Source organism: Pipra filicauda, unplaced genomic scaffold, assembly GCF_003945595.2.
Source record: "Pipra filicauda isolate LSUMZ 115617 unplaced genomic scaffold, ASM394559v2 scaffold95_size2449627_pilon, whole genome shotgun sequence".
In the NCBI taxonomy this organism is placed as follows: Eukaryota; Metazoa; Chordata; class Aves; order Passeriformes; family Pipridae; genus Pipra; species Pipra filicauda.
The window spans coordinates 1,096,953-1,118,181 of record NW_024105153.1 but is presented as its reverse complement, the minus strand read 5'-3'; the positions used below and the strand labels follow the sequence as shown (position 1 = coordinate 1,118,181).

General features: G+C 45.3%; 1 protein-coding gene across 5 annotated transcripts in view; it reads right to left on the bottom strand.

Annotated features, from left to right (window-relative positions):
• The window catches only part of ZC3H7B (zinc finger CCCH-type containing 7B), a 47,448-nt gene that overhangs the window by 17,387 nt on the left and 8,832 nt on the right, over positions 1-21,229 (bottom strand). For 2 of the 5 annotated variants that reach the window (XM_027722623.2, XM_027722624.2), the window contains exons 4-16: positions 20,679-20,876; positions 19,663-19,821; positions 16,946-17,026; positions 15,692-15,751; positions 14,269-14,311; positions 9,992-10,251; positions 8,146-8,494; positions 7,121-7,179; positions 6,064-6,226; positions 5,817-5,978; positions 4,757-4,962; positions 3,216-3,316; positions 2,350-2,531 (exon numbers count right to left, since the gene is read on the bottom strand). In XM_027722623.2, the coding sequence (XP_027578424.2) occupies positions 2,350-2,531; positions 3,216-3,316; positions 4,757-4,962; positions 5,817-5,978; positions 6,064-6,226; positions 7,121-7,179; positions 8,146-8,494; positions 9,992-10,251; positions 14,269-14,311; positions 15,692-15,751; positions 16,946-17,026; positions 19,663-19,821; positions 20,679-20,876 (2,023 nt within the window). The remainder of the gene's footprint in view (positions 1-2,349; positions 2,532-3,215; positions 3,317-4,756; positions 4,963-5,816; positions 5,979-6,063; positions 6,227-7,120; positions 7,180-8,145; positions 8,495-9,991; positions 10,252-14,268; positions 14,312-15,691; positions 15,752-16,945; positions 17,027-19,662; positions 19,822-20,678; positions 20,877-21,229) is intronic. The other 3 variants (XM_027722626.2, XM_039391391.1, XM_039391390.1) reach the window with 3 other exon arrangements.

Sequence of the window (21,229 nt, the reverse complement as noted above, 5' to 3'; positions counted from 1 at the left end):
AACATTTGCTAATGCCTTTAAAATGGCAGCTGCTACACAGCTGGTACTGCTCACAGATCAGAGCTGTTTGTAAATTTTCTCCTTTTTAAACATTAATTCCAGAAGAAATAGTGTAGAGTTAGAAAAATTGCAACTTCTTCTTTCGTGTCCAAATATTCCAGGGTTGGACACAATGCTGATCTGCACTTTGGGAATAAAAACTATAAAACTGGGAAAACCACAGGAAAAAAGTTAACATGCTGCACTGGACTTGGCAGGGAAAGGGCCAAAGCACCTCCGATCTTCTCCATTCTGCACACCTGCACTGTGGTCCTTGGGGTACAGAACCAATGGGAGAAGCATACACAGGTCTTGTCAGAAGACTGAATTTTAAATGAAACTCTTAGCAAGTGACTGCCTTCTTTCAGTCCCAGAAATTTGAACTAACTCAACAATACAGTCTAGAAATGTGGTGGCTGGGAAAAAAAAAAACTCCTCCCAAATGTGAAAGGATGTTTGCCAATCTACCAGCTCTCCAAAGCATGAACTGTCACAAAGAAATGATCTGGGAACCAAAAGGCCCATGTGTTGATTACTTATAATATTTCAGTATCTTTTGCAACATCATTAGTGAGGACAAAGACTGTGATTTCCACTGATGGAAGAAGATAGCAAGATATGTCTGTGAAAAGCCACAGTGAACAACAAAACAGTCCTGTCTATCCAATTTTCAGATCTCGGGAACCTTTACTCCACTAATATGATCCTTTATCCTCATGAACAAAGCCAAAAGCTCTGTAAAAGCTCAGATGGCTGTGGAATGTTTCAAATGCTAGCTGTTATGAATGATGCCCTCTTCCTATTCTTGCTAAGCAAACAGCCCTCAACTGAAACTCTCTGCTCCAAAGCTAAAGCATTCTCAGAGAATGGCAACAACTATCTTTCATCTCTGTTTCCATAATGAAGGCTACACTTAGGAGAGGTAATAAACTACCACTCCAGGAAGGCAAACTCACAAGGAGAGCAGGGTCATATATAGAGCCCTGCAGAAAAAAACCCACAAGATAATGGCTCTTGCATTGTTGGAAAAGACGGAAATAAGCATAGGGCTTACTGACCACCTCTGCAGCTCTTAACTCATGGCTTATTTCATCTCCTCAGCTCCTCTTTTGAAATCACTTCTTCAAGTAATGAAGGTAAGAAAAAAAATAATCAGTCTAACTGTTTCTTCTACAGGCTGAAGAGGAAGGAAGACGGAGGGAAGAAGGGAGTAGAGAAATTTTTCTAAAAAAAACCCCAAACAAAATAACAAAAATGAACCAACCATGGGGTGGGGAAAAGAGCAAGGTGCTTGAATATTAGAATGCCCAGAGTACTACAAGCAGTATCATAAGCATATAGGGCAGCAGTGGTGGCCTACAGCACACAGGCAACGTGCTATCTTAGAAACGCTGGAGTTATAATTTTTTAATTTTTGAGGCCACAAGTAAATGAGGTCAAACGACAAGAATAAAAGATGGCATTTGGCATAGAGCCACACTTGTTCATCACTGTCGCTCATGAGCTGAAGCCAAGGCCAAGGACTGAACTGAACATTAGTTATGACATCAAAGAATGGTGAGAAACATCCATAATGTGCTTCCTTTCTGAAGTACTCCCATTACCCGGCTGGGTGTTGCACTAAACAAGAGCCTCTGATGAAAAAAGATGTAGGTAGCACTGTGGGTGGACCAGTATGTACACAGTCAACAGGAGAGCAGCCAGAGAAACCCTCCAGCATGTCAGTCAGAGACAAAGGACTGAAAGTGCCAGATGTGGCAGTGTCATTACATGAGTGCCCTGAATATAATGTTTGCAAAAGTCCCTTCAGAGGCATCTCATCAAAGGCTTTTTGGGAAACACCAAGTATCTTGTCATTTTCCACTGTTGATGAATTTGTTTTGAGAAACTGGAGATGCACAGCCTTCCTTTATATAACTAACTGCTTTGTCACCTGTGCATACTGCCATTCTCACTGCAGCAGATAGTCACTCAGGGGTCCAACTGCTATTTGCACAAGATTTAAGCACCAAAATACCTTTTAGGATTCAGTTCTACCTAATAATAATTTTTAATTCATTCAGCTGGTCCCAAGGGATAGGCTTCCTGGTCTACAAATTATAATAGCACATGTAAAGGGACAAGGGCCAAATCACCTCACAGAACACCTTGGTCCTCTCTTCTGTGTCCCTGAGGAGGCAGAGTAAGTATATGCACAGGCAAATGACAACTTCTCAGTACTCCTAAATCACCCTCTTCCCCTCTCAACTGGTCCTGGGTACACACTGGAAGAAACTCAGGTATACACAACACCAGCCAAGTCACACTCACCTGAATATTGCTGCAGCAGCCAGACCTTGAGCTCAATGAAACTGTGAGCAAAGTGGCAGCTGTCCTCACGAAGGCAGCCATAACGCACCTCATGTCGGCACACGTCAAACTGGAAGTGCTCTTGGAACTGACGGATTTTGGAATATTTCAGGGAGGTGGAACGCACAATGTGGACCAGACACCTGCAGCCAGGCCAGAGAAACATGAAGCACCAGAAGATCAAACCCTCCCCACCTCCTCCTTTCATGTGACATCCAGACATTTGACTGGGCAGGCAGAAAATCAACTCTGGGAGAGACAAATTCCCTCTGGAAAAAGCAAGCCCCTGCCCTCCTACCCTATCAAGTCTGGGTAGGTACTTTCAATCTCCTCAGCACATGGCTGATGCTCTGCTTTAGTTCAGAGATCAGACACATTTCAAAATATGCAACAAAGATACCAACTCCTCAGGCTCAGCAAGTCCCGAAATCTCAGGACGCCAGGGACCAGAAGGAATTGTATAACTATGTACTTGACATGTTTGTTATACTTGTTTTCCTAAACATTCACTACCAGCCAGTCACAAGCAGGATCCTGAGCTACAGGATCTTTGTTTTGACCTTTATGTAAAGGCCAAACTGAAAGGCAAATTAAGTCAATGGAAAACTTAGTATACTGACACCAAAAGGCTTTGCTGATGCCTGAAATCCTTCAGCACCAGCAGCAAAAACACAGGGTGAAGCCCACAGTGCTATTTATCATGCTTTGAGCTGCCCTATGATTGGAACCCATGGGGAGAAAAGAAAGAAAGAGACCAGGGCCCTGGAGTTAAACTGGCTGGACTTGTGAGAAATTGTTCCCATCAGCACAAAAAACTGTTCACTCACTTGTTGTCATGGAAACTGTGCTTGGCAGAAAGGTTGGAGCAGACAGATGGTGTGTCCTTGGTCCCTTTGCTGATAATCCGGGGTTTGCTGTCAAAGCAAATCTGAGAAGAGAAGAATTAGCATGCTGGGAAAATCTTAGAGAGCAGTGAACCAGAGCCACTTCACTTGGAAGAGGAAGAAGAACCAGAGCCAGCCTATTCTAATGTTCGAAGTCAGAAAGAAGTCTGGTGAAAACTTTGTGGTAGGGCTTTAAAATAAAGCAAGTGAATTTCTGGAAAAGCTTCCGGACAACATATTTTGGCTTATTCTCAACAGTATTTTCCATTGTGGTTGGAAAACTTTTAGTCAGAGCCACATATTCTTTCCGTGTTAGCCAACAGAGCAAGAACAAGGGGGAAATGATGGGGAGAAATAAAAGAACAGCCACTTCACAGTAAAGAACATGTCCCTTTACATCTACTGCCAGCGTAGGGAACTCTATGCTGCAGAGTATCAAGATCATATGAGACAATCCTCAACTGACCAATTCTGTGGCTCTGCACAGATGTCAAATGGGAATTTGCTGCAATACGGAGTTTTGATTTCTAAAGTAACTGCAGCTAAATTACAATTCGAAGCAACATCTCAAGACAGAGGAAGAGATGGGTGATCTTATGAGGCTGTGAACGCTTGGTTCAGCTGCAGGGCTAAGGAAGAAATCTACTTCTCCTATCTCCTACACAGTAATTGCCCTCCTGGGAGCAGGGCACTGGCTGGGACATAGAGAGTCATAGATGGCCCACTCCTGCACCTTTAAGATCTGCTTCTTGAAGAATGCCCAGCCTTCCTGGACTCCTTTGCCCTTCAGGACTGCCTGCCAAGGGACTCTGTCAACCAGAATCCTAAACAGGCCAAAGTCTGCCCTTGGGAAGTCCAAGGTAGCATTTCTGCTGACCCCCTGGTTTACTTCTTGAAGAACTGAAAACTATCATTTTGTGATTGCTGTGCCCAGGTTGGCCTCCAACCATCACACCACCCACCAGTGCTTCTCTGTTCACAGACAACAGGTCCAGAAGGTGCTTTCCCTAGTTGTCTCCCTCACCAGCTGTGTCAGGAAGTTATCTTCCTCACACTCTAGGAACCTCCTAGACTATTTCCTCTCTGTTGTGTTGTATTTTCAGCTGAAGTCCCCCACAAGAACAAGGGCTAAAGATTGTGAGACTTCTCCCATCTGCTTATAGAATAATTTCTCTGCCTCTTCAGCCTGGATGGGTGGTCTGTAACAGAATCCCACCATGATATCAGCCTTGTTGGCCTTCCCCCGGATTCCTACCCATAAACACTCAACCTTATTGCTGCCATCATTAAGCTTTAGACAGTCAAAACACTCCCAAACATGCAGGGCAACCCCACTGCTTTTCCTGCCTTGCCCATCCCTCCTGAGGAGTTTATAGCCGTCCATTGCAGCACTCCAGTTGTGCGAGTCATTCCACCATGTTTCCGTGGTGGCAACTATCAACATATCAATGAAGGATGCTTGCCCCCTCCCACCAGCTCTGTACCTCACAGAGGAAGGTGAAGATGCCCTGATGTTCCTTGAGGAGCTTGGCAATTGTGAGGCTGCTCTGCTTGATCCCACCTAGCGGGTCAAAGAGGAGGTCACGGTTGAGGGTCCCCTTCCTCTCCTCCGTCCACACGTCGATCTCTTCCTGGTGGTACGCGAAGGTGCAGTTATCCCCGTACTTACAGTCCTGCTTGTTAAGCATATCTACAAAGCAACAAACAGCACACACCACCACACAAGCAGGGCGGCCCAGTCAGAAACTAAACTCTCTCTCATCTCCTCCCGCTGCCCATGCCTCTCAAGGAACTGAAAGCAAGAAAACAGAGCTGAAGAAAAAAGAAAAGACATCCCCCCCCCAAGCTTGTCTATATCAAGACATTCAGGAAAGTTAATGCAAACTACTGAATGGTGACAATCTCAAGTAATGTTGCTGTTGGGGAAACCATCTCAAAACAGAGGCCAGCTTTAATTCAGTCCCTGGCAAGGGACGGATCATGATTTAAGTAACACTAATCCATATTAAGTTCTCCCATAGGCCCAGCACTAAGTAGCCCTGTTAGCTTGGCTCTTGCAGTCTCCCCACCTTTCGGTAGTTTGTAATGGCACTGCCTCAGGGACCAGTCTGGTCACACTGCCTGCATGTACCGTGGGACGGCTGGAGCAAGGGAACAGGTAGAGAGTGCTTCTCCCTAGGCAGAACCACAGGCCTGCCCTGGGGCAGCTGAGTGGAGTGGGACTAATGTGAGCACTTGTACAGGAGGCAGGTTCACAGTAAAGCCCATGTCAACAGGGCAGCTCTGAGCACTTGGCTATGCATTGCACCTCACTGTGCCTTTGGAACTCTTCTGCTCCACCACTTTAGAAGCTGCCTGCTCTCCACAGCATGGCAGCTAATTGCCCTTCACTGTGCCTAGCCATCCAGTCCATAGGCTACTGATGGGACAGGAGACCCCAGAGCCAGAAGGCAACAGTTGTAGATATCAACTATAATTTCTCTCCCAGCCTCCCGCAGCACACAGTGAACAGCCCCTTCCTGGCCACCAACTGCCCCAGATCACCTTTGCACAGGTAATAGGATCCTACAAAGTTGGTTTTTGTTGGGCGAGGACGGATCCTCTTCCAGATCTTATCTTCTGAGTTCTTCAGCCTGCCCAGCAGGATGTCCCGCTTGCACTTGTGCTCCAAGCCTTCCCGATAGGTGTAATCACCAGCCTTGGGCCCTGCAGGAGAGAATAACCTCATCAGCCCAGGGAAAGCCAAATCCTAGCCTGGGCCAGCGCTCTGGTGGCAGAGCAAACGCATCACCTGTTTTGGGGTAGCAGATATGACAGGCTTGCTTGAAGACGTGAGTAGCTGCCAGTGGGTTCTTCACTAGCAGGGCTGTGTTGGGCATTACTGGTTCTGGCTGGGACAGCAGGTGCTCGGTGACCTTGGGCACAGCTGGATGATTCACTCCACCAAGGCTGACCTGAGAGAAAACACATGTACCTCTCTTTTCAGCTCTGCAACTACCTGGGCAAGAAACCTCTCTAACCCCCTGCCCCACTCCAGTCTCTCAAAAACCTTTCTCATTTCCTTTCTCATAAAAGTGCTCACATCTGAAATGACATTTCCAAAAGAGCTGCATGCAACTTCTTCAAAGAGAAAAAACACTGTGGTATGTTCACTTCAAAGACAGGCCTCTTTCTCTATTGGTAAGGGATCTCAGTTTTCTATCATGAGCCACAGAACAAAATGCCTCCCTTGCTCCTTCCCATTCCTTCCATCACAATAAGCTCTCCACTGAAAGGCTTTTAACCCTATCCCAACCTGAGAAAAAAACCCAAACCACATATCAGTAAATCTTCAGGGAGATTCACATTGATGTTAATAGGGCTAGCAGATGACAGAAACTCAAGAATAATTCCTGCTCTAAGCTTGCTTAACCATCTCCTTTTTCTCCAAACTGGAGACATAGGACAGAGACAGAACAGTGTATCTGGAGAAGTCTCCTGACAGGGCCAGAGAGCAGCAAAGAGCCTCAGCAGCCTGAAGTCAAAGTTGGCTTACTCTGCCCCATCCTTGAGCGTTATGTGGCTGCCAGATACAATGGGACACCAGCGTCCATGATCCCCTGTTGACCCTACAACCAAGGCCACACCATGTCCACCCCAGCAATATGAAGTTACAGATAAAAACAAAGATGGAACAAAGGTCTTCCTACTGACTGGGGAAATCTTTACCTGCCTTGCCACGACATGGAAGGCAAAACTCATTGGGGCAGGTCAAGAAGAGGGGCCCAAATTACCTACATCACCCAAGTCACTACTACCTTGGCTCCAGAGCACCCTGGGACATCAGCATGGAGGAGTAGCTCACTCACCACGGGGGATGGTTTTTGGCTGCCAGGTGGGTGTCGCAGTTCCTGAGAGCTAGTTTCTTCTGGGCAAAAGAAAGGGAAAAGAGCCCCACAAGACAAATACAATCATTTCACTTTCAGAGGCAATTCTGCTCACAAAAAGACAAACAAATGCTTATTAAATCAATTTGCTTTATTTATTTCATAATATTTTAATACTTTATCCCCAAAGCAGCTGTCTGGACTTGGAAAAACTCCAGGAAAGGCCTTCTTGTCCCACAAATCCTACTGAACCCAACTCTGTGCTGCTGAGCACTGGCATTCCCAAGGTGGCAACTCAAAGGTAAGCCAATGCTGAGGTGAATGTGAGTGTTGAAGGCTGACTGGCCAGTCTCTGCTGTTCTCAAAATACTTTTGCTGCCAACATACTGCAACACTGGGGACAAGTTAACCAAGAAGAAGCCTGCCTTTCCTCCTGGACAGGAAGGCACTTTTTGCCCACCATCCTCCCCAGCTTTTCTACTTGTGACATCAGAGTGCAGAGCCTCATTCAAGAGGACACTCACTGTCCTGAATCCAGAGATGGGAAAAACCCACCTCAGCCTCTACCATTCTGCCCAGCATAACAAGGTCCTGCATCATCTCAGTCACCATGACTTTGCTCACTTTGTGCAAAATGAGGAGGGGGGAGGAAGCATGCTATAGTCCAGCAAATTGTGCCAAGGGAGGTGTCCTGGACACCGAGCCAGGTTTAAATCTCACCATTCATCATTATACACCTTTGTGTTCCATTCTCCTCTTTAAACTTCACTCTGTGCACGTACTGGTTGTCTGGGATTACACACCCTACAGCCTTTCTCATTACTCCTGAGCTAAACATACTCAGTTGCTCTGTCCAAGACAACTCCCTGCTCTCCTCTACATTTATATTCCCATTCTGCCACACCAGCAGATAAAGCCACATGATGGATGTTCTCAGCACTGAAGGAAATAATTTTGGCGTGCATTCACAGCTAAGGCAGCATAAAACCCCGCCACTCTGCACCTACCAATGGCAAAGGAATCCAAGGCATCCAGAGACCCTCTGCTCGTCCCAAAGGAGTCCAGGGCATCGAGCCGTGTGTCTGTGTAGGGAAGCAGATCCAGGGAATCCAGCGAATCTAAAGTAGAGCCGCCACTTCCTCCTGGTGGGGCCTCGAAGGCATCCAGGACAGAGGAGGAGGAGAGCTGCTTGGTGGGATCCATCACCAGGCCAAAGGAGGCGGGTGGCAGAGGGGTGGAGACAGGGATGCTGGCTGTCACGACTGGAGGCAGCAGCGGAGTTCCCCCCGGAAACACAGGAATCAACTGGGGCATCTCGGTTGGCAGATTGGCAGGAATGGTGCCCTGGACCAGAGACTTCGGGGAATCAGGAAGGAGGAGGATAAACAGCACATTAGGAATCAGGAGTAGAGACTTAAATCTGATGTCCTAGTTTTGGCTGGCACAGAGTTAATTTTCTTCTTAGTAGTTGGTACAGTGCCGTGTTTTGGATTTAGCATGAGAATAATGCTGATAATACACTGGTATTTTGGTTGTTGCTAGGTCGTGCTTACTCTAAGTCAAGGACTTTTCAGTTTCTCATGCTCTGCCAGCAAGCAGATGCACAAGAAGCTGCGGGAGAGCATGGTCAGGACAGCTGATCTGAACAAGCCAAAGGGATATTTCATACCACAAAACATCATGCCCAGTATATAAACTAGGGAGACTAGATCAGAAGTCACCAGTTGCTACTCAGGGATGGGCTGGGCATTGGTCAGTGGGTGGGAAGCAACTGGATTATGCATCACTTCATTCTCTTGGGTTTTATTCCTCCCTCTCTCTCTCCTTTTCTATTATTATTATTATTGTTATTATTTTTATTATCATATTTTATTTTGTTTCAATTATTAAACTGTTCTTATCTTAAACTACAAGTTTGGATTTTTGAGTTTTTTTCATTATCCTCCCCACTGGGGAAGGGGCAGGGGGAAAGTGAGAGTGCAGCTGCACGGTACTTAGTTGCTGACTGGGGCTAAACCATGACAACAGAGAGCAACAGGCTCCCACTGAGGTGTGTGCTATACTATCTGAAGCAAAAGGATACCTGGCAGTTCAGTCCACCACAGACCTTCCAATCTATCTACACTGCAAACAGTCTGGACCAAGATCCCTGAGGAGGTGTTGGGCTACCTGAGCTCATCAGTCTGCAAGGTAGAGCCCTGTGCTGGGCACTTAAACCAGCTCAGGCTGAGAAACAGTGCAGCTGAGTACACACTGCACCAAGGTCAGGGTAAGGACCATGACTCGTGGCACCTCCCATCAGGGCTTTTTGGCTCAGAGGCATCCAACGTGAATGTGATTATATTGCCTCCAGAGCTAAGTTGGCTCACATAACATCAGCAACACTGGCAAATAAAATCTAACATAAGTATGAATACAGACTGCGTCTGCAGCTTCCAGACCTGTTCAAAGAGCATAGGCTGAATGCAGTCTGCACAAAATACAAGAACCTTAGAGCATGGCCACTGTATAAAATACATCCATCATTCCTGCTTCACCCCACTCATTTCTACCCTCAGACCTGCTTCAACTCCTCGACATCAGAGGCCAGGTGGAAGGAAATGTCCGAGGAAGGCGACCTAGGGTACATTTTGAGAGGCAGCTCCATGAAGTTGTACACGGCAAAACAGGCTTGGAGGAGGGCTCTTTAGATACTCACAAGCCACTTGCAGAAATAAAGGAAGTAATGAATGGGTTTTGCCAGAGGAAGAGTTAGGAGAAAATAATTACAGAGAGAGGCAGCATGCATATCCTCATGCTCCAGGGACATATTTGGAACAAGAAGCAGGGGACCCATGCAGTGCTGACTCTTACTAGAGGGTATGGTGACCCTTCAGCAAGGGAGTCCAGGAGGGAGTCCAGTTCTTCCCCAATGATGTCTCCATCTGTGAAGTCCTCCACGCTCTCAGGCACTGGCAAAGGTACACAGTCTGGAGATGGGAGCAAGCTGGCAGCAGGGAGCGAGGTAGGCAAGCCCTTTGCATCTGCGTCAGAGGGCAAAGGGGCCAGCCCATCATTCACAGGGATGGAGGCGGCCACAGGAGCCGGGAGGCACTGCAGGTCCATAGCGCAGTCTGTGATGAGAGAGAAACAGAGCCAGTCACCAGGAGAGCCTCTTGCAGGAAGCAAGCAGAGCACAGCCTGGCAAAACCAATATTGTACAACTCCACAAATCACAAAAACAAAGTATGCCAATTTTTCGAGAGGAGAGGCTCTAGTCTGAAGAGTACTTGCCCTTTCATTTTTGTTCCCGCTCTCCAATGGCTCACCAATAGCTGAAATACATTCTAAGGGCCAGTGCCCAGTCTGACTGTCGGGATTTGGCAAGCAGTACAGTAACCAGGAACAACACAAAACCTGTGGCTGAGCAGTTACTGAGTTCACTACGGCCAGGACTAAAGGCCAGGGGCACATAATCCGATTTCTCTATAAGCCACCACCTGGTGTTTTCTTTAATGTTCCTCGCTAATGCATTTGGCAGAGATCACTGCCTTCTCTAGTCCTTGGAGCTTTGATATCCCAGCTGAAAGCTTGCTTACTTGCATACACCCTCTCTAAAAACCCAGGCCTCCTAAACAGCAGAAGATAAAAAACACAAGGCCCTGCTGAGAAGAGAGTCAGAGACTGAGTGCTCAGATCACATTATGCTATCAACATGTCCCCAGAAATCCCCATCAGACTCACTTGGCTGTCTTTACCCAGGTAAATTCCCTGCTCCTGAGTCCTTCCTGATGTCTGTAGCTGGGAGGTGGCTGCCCATACTCCCCCTCAACACATGAGCAGCAAACATCCCCTTGGGAACTTGTGAGAGCCAGGAGAGAGGCAGTGATTTTCCCTAAGGCTTCTTTCCCTCTCCAGTACACTACTGAAATGGTAAGATGTTCCCATCATGCAATATAAACCTCTGTTAAATGAAGTTAAGTTACAAGCACATATTTTTCAAAGAAGAGCATTTTATTCTCAAAAAAATTAAAGGTTAAAAAAAAGAAGTTTGAATGTTAGAAATTTGGAAAATGCAGTATTACATTTGCAGTTCTCAAACCAAGCACCCAAACTACCTTAATTCTGCCCCTGTGTAGATGTCCTGGAATAAAAGAAAGGAAATAAGACAAAGATGCTACCTTCTCCACCCACATCCCAGAGGCTGCACTGTAGCTGCAATGGTCTAAGGCTATAAGCAAGGCAAAGTTTGGAAGGAGAGACAGTAACTTTTATTAGAAAGAATGATAAGTTTGGGAAAGAAACTAGACAAGCTTTGGAGACACAAAACTTGATCCAGCAAGAAATGCCTCCTGTCTGCTCACTCAGTCCCCACAAGAACTCGGCCATCCCTTTGTAAGTGGGACTGGGCGAGCAAGCCCTGTTACTGTATCTACAGCGCGTGTTCAGTGAGGAATGTGGTGGTGCCTTTCTTAGAGAGCTCAGCAAATAACCAATTGCAGCAAACCCCCAAGTCCTGAACAAAACAACAGCAGACAACACACACAGGCAGGCCCCCTTATCTCTAGCCCCACCAGGAGCACGGCACCACCCACTGCAACCTTTCCTCCAGCATTTGTTGTGAGTGGACCATGTGGATGGACCACAGCAAAGGTCACTGTACAAGGCACTGGAGGCCAAGCTGTGATAAAAGGCAGGGAAAGCAGGGGGAAGTGGCAAGGAACAGACTCAGGCACCCTCTCCACATCCTCAAGCATGTCACTGAAAGAACGCACATGTTGTACCTTATGGGATCCAACACAAGCTTTCAGTGCTGCAGCTGAATACATTTCCCACAGGCAGCAGCTCAAAGGCAGGCTGTATGTGTCCTTAGTTTTGCAACTGCCCCTCAGACCAGGCTCGGCTCCAAGCCCATGCCCCCTTTGCGATGACTTCTCTCGGCTCATGTCCCTTTGGTGCAGAACCCCCATCTGCACTCGGGAGCCAGCCATCCAGCTTCCCTCGGTGATGGCCTCATAGCTGGCAGCTCAGCCAGATTCCCTGCAGTACAAAGGGATGGCTTGTGCCTTCCCATTTTTCAGATGTTTAAATCTGGAGTACTGTCAAGATCCCTGCAGAGGCCAACAAGAAGTTCAGAACATGCTGGAAGGGATAGGGACACATTCAGCAGGGAGCAAAAGGGTTCACGATGACAGGGCCCCAAAGGATCCAGCAGTTCAGACCTTCTCTGAGGAATGAATGAGGCTCTCCAGTTTCCATTCAGACTGGGAAGCAGAGAAAAGAGGCCCTCACACATCCTAAGAGGCCCCAAATCCAGAAAAGCTGAATGCACAACCAAAAGGCAGAGAATAACATGGGACCCCCCACAGCACAGTGCATGTGAAGGGCAAGGAGAAGAGCAGGGACCAACAGGTTCCACTACTTGCAAGGAGCAGAGGGGAGATGTCTGCTCCCCTCTCTCTGACCACCCCTGTCATTCCTTCAGCCATTTCCTCCCACTCTCCTCTGTCCAATCTTTTTTCCCATCCCTCCTTTCCCATTCCTGCTTTCCTCAGGACACCCCATCTGCTGACCTTACCAGCCACGATACCCATATTTCATGTACTCTCCTTACAGAAAGCTCATGCACTTCCTGCATTCACCTAATGTTTGCTCCATCTTCAAAAAATAAAACAGCTTTCTTTGATGAGTAGATCACAGACACACACACCCCTCCTGATTTCTGCCACTGCCATGACACTAAGCTCCAGGTATTTATTATAAGCTCAGTGAGGGTCTTGTCTATATGCTCCCACGAACCAAGTCTCAAACCAAGCCCTCCCATCTGGCAGCTTCTCTGGTCATACACCTGTCTGACCCAGAGGGGCAAGTACAGAGTTTTTAAAAGCCCAGTTTCTAGCTCCACTTCCCCAAACAGCCGTGGTTCCCTAGTGCATTAGCTAGCCAAAGGCCATACTGAGCCAGATCTGAGCCATGATCTCTGCAGAACAGGCTGAGTTAATCAGATCACTTCAAGCAAAACATGGAGGAAAGGGCTTGAAGAGTTTGGATCTCAAAAACAAACCAAACCAACAACAAAAAAACCCCTTGCTAAAAAAGCTTTGAATCTGAAACTCTCAAGGTTCCCAGCACCCACAGCCCTCCTGGTGGCACACCACTCTCAGGTCAGGGGGATAACACATAATTCCAGTGCTTTCGAAAAGGTTTCCTAGCAGTAAAGGCTTTGTCTGCCTGAACTGCAGCAAAGGTGGCATGCTGCTCTTACACAAATCGTAATTAGATAAAGAGCTTACTGGACGCAGTCACTCTGTACTCTATAGTAGGAGTCCAATTCATTTCAGCACTGCAAGATAATGTGAAAAACTCTCCTTAATTCACAGAACTGGGTCTCATGATCACATGTAGCATTCGGCTGCTGAACTGGCATTCAACAGAAAACTAACATGTTTCCAAAAGCACCTTAACGATGAAATTAGTTTCCTTCTATAAAAAGAGCCATTGCAGTGGTAAGTCCTCACACTTACCCTCACACACAGGTAAGTGTGTTCCTTACCTTTTGAAGGAACAAAGAGGGATGTGCTCAGAGGCACAAGCTCAGTGCTCCAGCACACAACAAAGGGCAACACACTTAGCAAGCCTTTCTACAGGGGCAGAGTTAAGGTCACTTGTTTCACAGCATGAGAAAAGCAACCTTGTTAGCCCTCCTTCTGCTCCTCCTGGGTGCCTAACCCTGAACTCAGCTCTCCCTGGTCCCTCCCAACTCCTTTTGTTTTCAATTGCTCCACCTCAACATCTTGGAGTACAATACACACTCAAAGCACAAGCGGTGCCTACAACCTTAACTTCACTTTATCTGGACTGTTTTGTTTGGGAGCAGAGCTTCAGAAGCTTTGCCAAGCTTCAAGAAAGCACAACTGGAGAGAGCCGTGTATCTCAGCAGACCCTTTTAATTCCCAGATGTGTCTCGAACTGGGCCTGGCCTTTCCTGCAGAAAAAACATTCCTGCTTTCCACCACCTTTCCCTCTTCCTTGTTACCAAAGCCAGGAGTGTGCAGAAGAGACACAAACGCAGGGATGAACCTCTCAGGCCTGCCGGTCTAGTCACATACCTTTCTGAAGCCACAAAAATCTGAGAAGAGGGATATTTTTACCTGTTTCGATGTCATCTATCGAACCCAATCCATTGGAAGTAGTCTGCAAAGAGGATGTAGGAAAGGGGAGAGAAAAATATTGTGATAAATGAATCTTTAAACAGATATCCACACTTCACAGATGAGATTCTTTACTACTACTAAATGCATATGACCCCTTCTTTTCCTTTATGGCCTCTTTCCTTGCTAGAGCAGTAAAGGCAATGAACGTTAAGAGGCCATTAATCCAAGGAACCTATTTGTTTTTACATTCATCCATGTACAAACCATTTTGCTGCAAAGGAATACCATCCCTGCACAATATCCAACCATTTGAATAAATCCATACATAGAGTAGGGTTTCTCATGTGTGGGTGAGAATACTGTGTCCCAAGTCCCAGGATGCATCAATCGGTCAGCCCACAGCATGGGAGAGCCGATTAGCCTGATCTTACGCAACGTTCCTTTTCTTAGTTCACATGTTTTGCGATCTAAAAACCACAAACTTTTACAGCAAACTCAAAACAGGAAAATGTTTCCGCCAAGACAACTGCTGACTTGGAGCTCCAGGCAAGAAATAAATTGAGTCCATATTTTACAGAAACATAAACAGAGGTGTGCCTTTAGCTTAAACTTAAAAAGGCACAAGTAAAGCATTTGTCTTGAGATATTGCATCTACTACAATAGTTTTTGCACTACTTTCAATTCTTGCAAAAGGAAAGATTTTCAAATTAAAAACTAGGCACAACCATTAAAGAAAGCTGCTTGGCCTTCATAGAAAGATGTGAAGGCAAGGCACTGAAGCATGAGAGGTAAACTAATTCTTTAGTATCCCACCTTATTGTACAAAATTACAATGTTTACAGTTTTATTGTTTGTTTGCTTTAAGGAGCAGTGTGAGCTACCAAACAGCCTGTAAAAACAGCAAGTGTTTAGTTTGTTTTTTTTTTACCCAGTGTTAGAACAACGAAATCCGCAATTTCTTATATTTTACCTTAGCATTTGTACAGTGCCCTGGTCACCTGGATGTCCCAGGACAGTACAAAGAGTACATAAGTTGTGTATGTACCTCTCTCAGAACATCACAGCATTTAATTTGTATGTTTCTTCAGCGGTTGCACTTTCTGACTTTTACTTAGCACTGCTGTTAACTACATAAAAACTTGAAAATGAAAATTTATTTAAAATGCAAGAGAAAGCAAACATTCACAATAAATAAGCAAAACGACCATTTTCAGTAATCTAATTACTGACAACAAAAATGCTGTCACTAGAAATATTTTCAAAGAAATTAATTTCCTTGAAAATATTCCTTAAAAGTGGAAAACTAATTAATACAGTTCAATCCTAAAAGATCATTATAAATTTGCATGTAAACAAAACTGCAAAGCATGCTAGTAACACAATCCATAAAGAGTAACAACCACAGGATGCAAACTCTACCTGGTTTGATAAATTGATTGATGTGCCATTACTGAGTAGTGAGAATGTTTCCAATTCCTGCTGCAAGGAAGAGAGAGATTTCAGAGCAGAATTCAGCCCATGAATGCTCATAAACTAGGCAAAGCTGGGTTACAATACAGTTTCCTTCCAGGCATTGCCCCAAAATAAAAGCTACCCCAAAAGGCTGTGACACAAGGGTACATGTTCCTTAACACTAAAAAGGGACATAAATTTGTTCTGTACACCTCAGAACATCCAACACAATCAGGAAGCAAAAAACTTCCCTGAGGAACAGAAGTTTGTTTCTTTTTATTAAGAAATTACTATTTTAGGAAGGCATTACAGTGTTGGAATGAAAGCTGGAAGTCAACAGAAGAGATTGCAAAGCTATCAAAATACCAATCACTAAATTTCAAATAATAAAAAGTATTTCAGAGTTTTTAATTTTTGTATTTCTCACATACAAGTGGTTTAAGCCCATCTCAACTGAGTAACATGACAACACCAAAAAAAGGCAGCAAGGCCAACACAGCGAACAGCTACAAAAAGTATTTCTGCAAAAAGCTTCCCTTTCTTTGAGACAGAATCATTTGGGAGTGTTGAGAGCTTCTACAACATCAAGGAGTTTTTTTCAGGGTAGGAAAATCACATGTGAAGTTTGTCAGGGAAAGGATTAAAACATTATAGTCAGATTTACCCAAAAGCTCTCTGCAAACTTAATGCCCACCAATCACTCCATATTACAAAGGTGCCCCTCTGGAGATGGAACACTCTGGTTGATTAAGACACCACCGCGCATGGGGCCGAGGATGCGAATGAAAACGTCAGCCTCCACTACCAGCTTATGTTCCCCACTTCTGACAACAAAATCCATGACCAAGGCAGCTTTATGGGAGAGCGCTAGCAGTGGCCTGACGCCCTCTAGCTCCATCGCAGGGTACACATTTAAACACCTACAGTACTCCAATTACAGCAGCAGTTCCTTGCAGAGCCAAGTTACAGATCCAGCCAATGGTGTTAACTAGTGGACCCAGGACTCGCTTTTTGTCTCCTTTCCTGGGATCTGACCGCATGTGTACCTGCTGCTCTCCCAAAGCGCAGGCCTTTCCCCCCCCACGAAGTGTACACAGGCTAGCAGCCTGCAAGAGGGTTGGCAGGGTGGTGTACATGTGTCTGTAACTGCAGAGCAGCACCTCCCACTTCTGCAAATCTGCATGAGCCAAAGGATACCCTCTAACCAAAAAGAAGTCATACCTGAGGTCTTTTGTATGCTTTTCGAACCCTCAGTCCCAGCTTCTGGGCAAGTTCCTGTCCCAGTTGTGTGACGCTTTCATCCTGGGGACAAAACCATTGACAGGACACTTTCAGTTTTGTGGCACACAGAATGAAATAAAGAGGAACGCAGTTATGCACACTGGGCTGCACCAAGAGGCCGCAATTTTTTTAGACAGCAGCAGGTGGGCAATTCCCAGAGCAGCCCTAGGAGAGTCCAGGCAGACCTCAGCGTTCTTGTCATTGAGTCCTGCCAAGATGCTGCAGTTGCACCAAGAGCTCTGCCCTACACTCTGCAGAAGTCCAGAGTGAATATTCAATGCTGCAGAAGATCAGAATCAAATATCTGCTTCCAAAAAAGCACCCACTCTGCAAAAGCAGGGTTTATGAGTCCTGCTGGCAAGATGGCTGGAAGAGCTGCCAAGGCTGGCAGCTAGGGGCTGATACAGCTTCTTCAAGGTCTCCATGCCCGGGAAGGAGCCTGCATGTCTTCCCTCTCTGCTAGCTGCAGAGTTAATAATCAGTTTTGATATGCAGACTATATTCACTAGCCTGTTTTACTTGTTTGTTTGTTTCTTTGTTTTTAAAGCTGAAACCAAGTCTCAGTTTCCAACTTACTAACTAGAAGGCATTTTCACTGTCTTCAGCTCCAGTGAAACTGCCTCAGCTTAGTCAAGCAGATCCTTTAGCTTTCCTCATTGTGTGCCATTTACCACCCTCCCTGCCCAGTGCCCATGCCCACTCACACACCACCATGGGCTTTCTGCCCACAACCTTCTTAACTTATACCAGCAACTGTTTCCTCCTGCTTTCCTCTCTCTCTCTGTTCGCAAAAATATCAAGAGTACTTTAACAGTTTCTTCGAAGAAGAAAAAAGTATCTGCCCAACCTGTTGTGATATCTCTCTATATTCCAACATTTCCTCCCTCATCTCCAATCTTCTCTCTACTTGCCATGCTGGTCTTTCCAATCTCCTTCTCTGTGCAGGTTCAGTCCTTTCCCTTTCAACATATGACAAGCCTCTGGTTCTTCCAGCCCACACTATCACTAACTTTTCCCTTCAATTTGGAGTGCCATTTCTTGATTGTACGCACTCCCCCACACCCTCAGCATGAGTTGTCACCGTCTTCAATGAACTCAGTGAAGACAAAATCTAACCCGTCCATTTCCTTTTCTAAAACACCCCATACCATACAAAAAAAGGCATATCACAGAGGAGTATTAATTTCACCATGCTGAGAACTTCCGCAAACTAGCAGCATTGAGTATCTGCACCCAGAAATAAGTTAACTCTGCTAGACAGTGAGCCAGCTGAGTGGCAGACCCTTCATCAGTGAAGTTTAAAGACAGGCTCTGTTTTGACAACAAAGTTCTCAGCAATGGCAGCAATGCAAGATGGAAATATCCATGTGCTCCAGAGGGTAATGGAAACAAGAGTGAGATGATGACTTGTCTTTGATGCAGAGAAAGTTTATGATTTCTGTTAATCAGGTAATAAGACAATGGGGTATGCTAATTTACAAGATTGAATTGTTTAGAATAGAGAATGCAGATCATTCAATATGGAGTTTATTAGGCTGAACTTTCCTGCCATAGAGAAGTTTGATAAACTGTCTGTAGACCACAATGATTGCAATGATAATAATGGGAGCTATGTAATCATAACAACATGGTTAAAAACTAAATTAAATTAAGTGGCTCAACTGCAATGTGAAATATAGGCAGACATGGCTTTATGTAAACACATACATTAGATGCTTTTGTTAATAAAAGGGCTTGTTTAAAAAACAGTTCTTCATCCCCAAACATGATACCTTCAATATGTTTTGGTCACCCTGTTCTGCCAAGTCAAAGAAACTAGAATTTACAAACTATACAAAAGGAATTACTACCTGCTAACAAGACTTTCAAAGACTGATTCTATAACATAATAATAAATGAAAGTTAACTTCTTGTGTGGAGGTAGATGCATTTTTCTTGTAATAGCATTACAGCGATGGATCAGAACCAAATTTAGCAAAGTTAACCAGTGCTTACTAGAACCTGTGTAATCAGTCTGGTTTCCTGTTCAATATTTGGCCTAAGACGATGCTCAACAAAAGCATTATCAGGAAAATATTTAGGTCCTAGTATATGCAGATAGCTCCCTTTGCATGCAAAAATTTACACACCTGTGAACATAAAAATAACTATGACATGTGATGTCAAGGACAGTTTTGCATGTTCCTCAAGAAATAAAAAGCTTTTTCAGCTTGCCTTAGCAATCAGTAAGTAAACTGTAAGACATTTTTATCCAAAACAGGAAAACTATATGTTTTCCTTCCAAAGCTCCAATTCCCATTTGTCCCATGCTCCTAGCCATTCCCATTAGAGATATAAAAGCAGCCAATTAAAACATTCTTATGGCCTCAGTTCACATTTTGTTAGGGTAGGGTTTTGCTCTTCACAAACAGGCCACTGAACCTGCTGTCACTAACTGGTGTCTCTGGCTGGCACTTTCTTTAGAAGTGACTTGGACTGAAGAAACATGGGAGGACAAACATCTTCGAATCAGAGAGACAGAATTTCTGAGCATAAGCATGCTCTCAGGAACAGCCAAGCTTCTTCTTCCACTGTCCCCTGGCCTCACACTAAGCATGTTGCAGAGAGGAAGGTTGTGAGCCACAATACTCAAGCTGAGTTGTATGTCAAAAACTTACATGTGGGAGGGACAGCAAGCATCGGCTATTGCACTCATACGCTTCTTTGTGTCTTCCAAGCTCATTTAAGGAGCGGGCTTTCCGGAATAGCGCTCGTATGTTCTCCTTGTCAAGACTTAAAGCCTTCTCGCTGTCTTCCAGTGCCTTCTCATACAATCCCTGCATGGAGGAGACCACCTGGAGTCAGATGTGGCACAGCAGACTAACTCCTCCTTGTGTGTGAATACAAACGTTCTATCTCTCAGCAGAAAACAGGAATATAAATGGCAGTTGGAAGTACATAGTTATTACCTCGTGCACCGACCAGTGTACAAACACACCTACATCAACAGAACATTTTGTTAAATCCTGCAAACCTCAAAACACTTCAAAGTCAGTGAATGACAGAACTAAGGCTGCTTGAGCAACCTCATCTTCTCTCCCCCTCTACCTTGGCCATGTTACACTTGGCAGTCTTTAATTATGTGACCACTTGCAAATTTTCAGGGGACAGCCTCATTATGAACAGGATGGACTTGCTCTGGAGTTGTGCCATAAAGGAAAGATGTTATATGTCTTAGTAAAATGGAAGCCTTTTAGAGCCTGAATATTTCAGAATCTTCTCCATGTGTGTGCTGAAATTTCTTTCAAGACCCAAAGCCTTCTTACTATCTTCCAGTGCCTACTTGAGGAGGCAGGAGCCTCCAGAGCAATACTCAAACAGTGTTCCAGAGAAATGCTTGCTCAGCACTGGAAGATACTGGATTGTACTAACTCCTCACCAGTGTGGACCAGAACTGCACTGTCAGTACCTTAGGCCTGACCCCATCTCCATCACATCCTTCCTCTGGTCTTGCAAGACACAGTGCAATAGTGGGGTGATATCAGCATTTTCTGTGTGTCGTCATCTCCTCCAGTGTTCGACCAGGGAGTGGACAAAACCAACTGAAATCCCTCCTGACATCTTTTCCAACTGCACAGCACTGCAACTGTGATGTCCTCCCTGGCTCCTGAGGATGACTTGGGAAGGCACTCACCATGGCAAAGTAGCAGGCAGCTCGATTGACATGTAGCTTGCAGAGAAGTTCCTTTGGGATGGTCACCTCGTCAGAGGCTGCATAATCTGCCACATTCAGCCCTTCTACATATTGTACCAGTGAAAGCTTGAAATCCTTCTCTCGAAACAAATCATTGCCCTCTGCAAACAAGTTTCTCACCAGCTTCTGCAAAAAGGCCTGGGCAGCAGGGAGAGAACAAGTAGACAAGTGGATATTCAGGAGAGACTTCCCAATTTCCCGTTCCTTTCCACATGTTTTAGCAAACTTCTTGCCCACTAAGATGCTCTTGCCTTCCCACCCTCATGTAAAACATCAATTTTTTTGGTAGAGGAGAATGATCCAGTCAAATCCCCATTCTTCTTGAACACTCAAGTGTCTTCTCCTTTCCCTGAAAGTTGTCATTGTCAGAACCTTAAAACTTTAAGTCACAGACAAATTGTGACAGACCATCCCACGTTCCTCACTTTTGGTATGTAAGCTAATGGCTGTGCAACAGAACAGATCTTGCTATCCAGAGGGCTCCCAACCTC